Source organism: Terrapene carolina, unplaced genomic scaffold (genome assembly GCF_002925995.2).
Source record: "Terrapene carolina triunguis isolate 2854851 unplaced genomic scaffold, T_m_triunguis-2.0 Scaffold11625, whole genome shotgun sequence".
Classification (NCBI taxonomy): Eukaryota; Metazoa; Chordata; order Testudines; family Emydidae; genus Terrapene; species Terrapene triunguis.
In genome coordinates, this window is record NW_020675976.1 from 1 (window position 1) to 1,036 (window position 1,036).

At 71.1% G+C, this 1,036-nt stretch overlaps 1 protein-coding gene across 1 annotated transcript; it reads left to right on the plus strand.

Moving 5' to 3' along the window:
• Positions 1-32: 32 nt before the first annotated feature.
• Positions 33-829, plus strand: LOC112122502 (glypican-6-like; the record flags this gene model as incomplete). Its single annotated transcript, XM_026661596.2, has 2 exons — positions 33-283; positions 519-829. Coding segments are annotated over exons 1-2 (420 nt in total), but the record flags the coding sequence as incomplete, so codon positions are not given.
• Positions 830-1,036: the final 207 nt, after the last annotated feature.

Below are 1,036 nucleotides of genomic sequence, written 5' to 3' on the forward strand. Positions count from 1 at the left end.
GGGGGAAGAAACGGTCTGTGTATACTGCCGCTCCCCCCTTCTGTGGGGGTGGGGGGAGTTGAGGGCCCCCCATGGCCAGGCACTGACTGGTGGTGTCTTTCTCTGCTCCCCCCCCCCCCCCCAGGTGAGCACCTGCGGATCTGCCCCCAGGACTACACCTGCTGCTCCAGCGAGATGGAGGAGCAGCTCAGCCTGCAGAGCAACAGGGACTTCCGGGCCCTGGTGGAGGACGGGGCCAGTTTCCTGCCCAGCACCCTGGCCTCGCGCCACCGCCGCTTCGAGGGTGAGAACCCAGGCGTCCTGGCTCTCTGACCCACCAGCCCCTACTCCCCCCCCCGCGCCGGGGAGCCACCCCCGGAGTCCTGGCTCCCAGCCCCCTCCGCTCTAACCCACCAGCCCCCACCGCGATGGGGGCGGGGACTGGGAGGCGTGTACTGGGGGGCAGGGGCTGAGGGTCCCCTCAATCTGCCTGACATCTCCTGGGGGTTTTCCCCGTTTTCCCCCTGCCCCCGGTGCAGAGTTTTTCCGGGAGCTGCTGTCGGCGGCCGAGCGGGGGCTGCAGGCCATGTTCACGCAGACCTACGGCCGCCTGTACGCCCAGAACGCCCGGCTCTTCCAGGGGCTCTTCGCCGAGCTGCGGCGGCACCAGCAGGGCGCCCGGCTCAGCCTGGACGAGGCGCTGGGCGAGTTCTGGGCTCGGCTACTGGAGCGGATGCTGCCCCTGCTCAACCCCCAGTACCAGTTCCCCCCCGAGTACCTGGAGTGCGTGGCGCGCCAGGGGGAGGCGCTGCGGCCCTTCGGGGATGTGCCTCGCAAACTGCGCCTGCAGGTGAGACTCCGCACCCCCCCACCCCTGGGCTGGGCCCAGCGCTGCGGCCTGTGGGGCTGGGGCTGGGGGGTACCTGGGTCCCAAGGGGCTGAGCCGGGGGAGACCCTGGGTGTCCTCTCACATCTCCCCATGCCAGGGCTGGGGGCTCTGGGGTGTGGCATGGGGACTGGGGAGGTCTCCGGGGGGCTGGGGGCTCTGGGGTGTGGC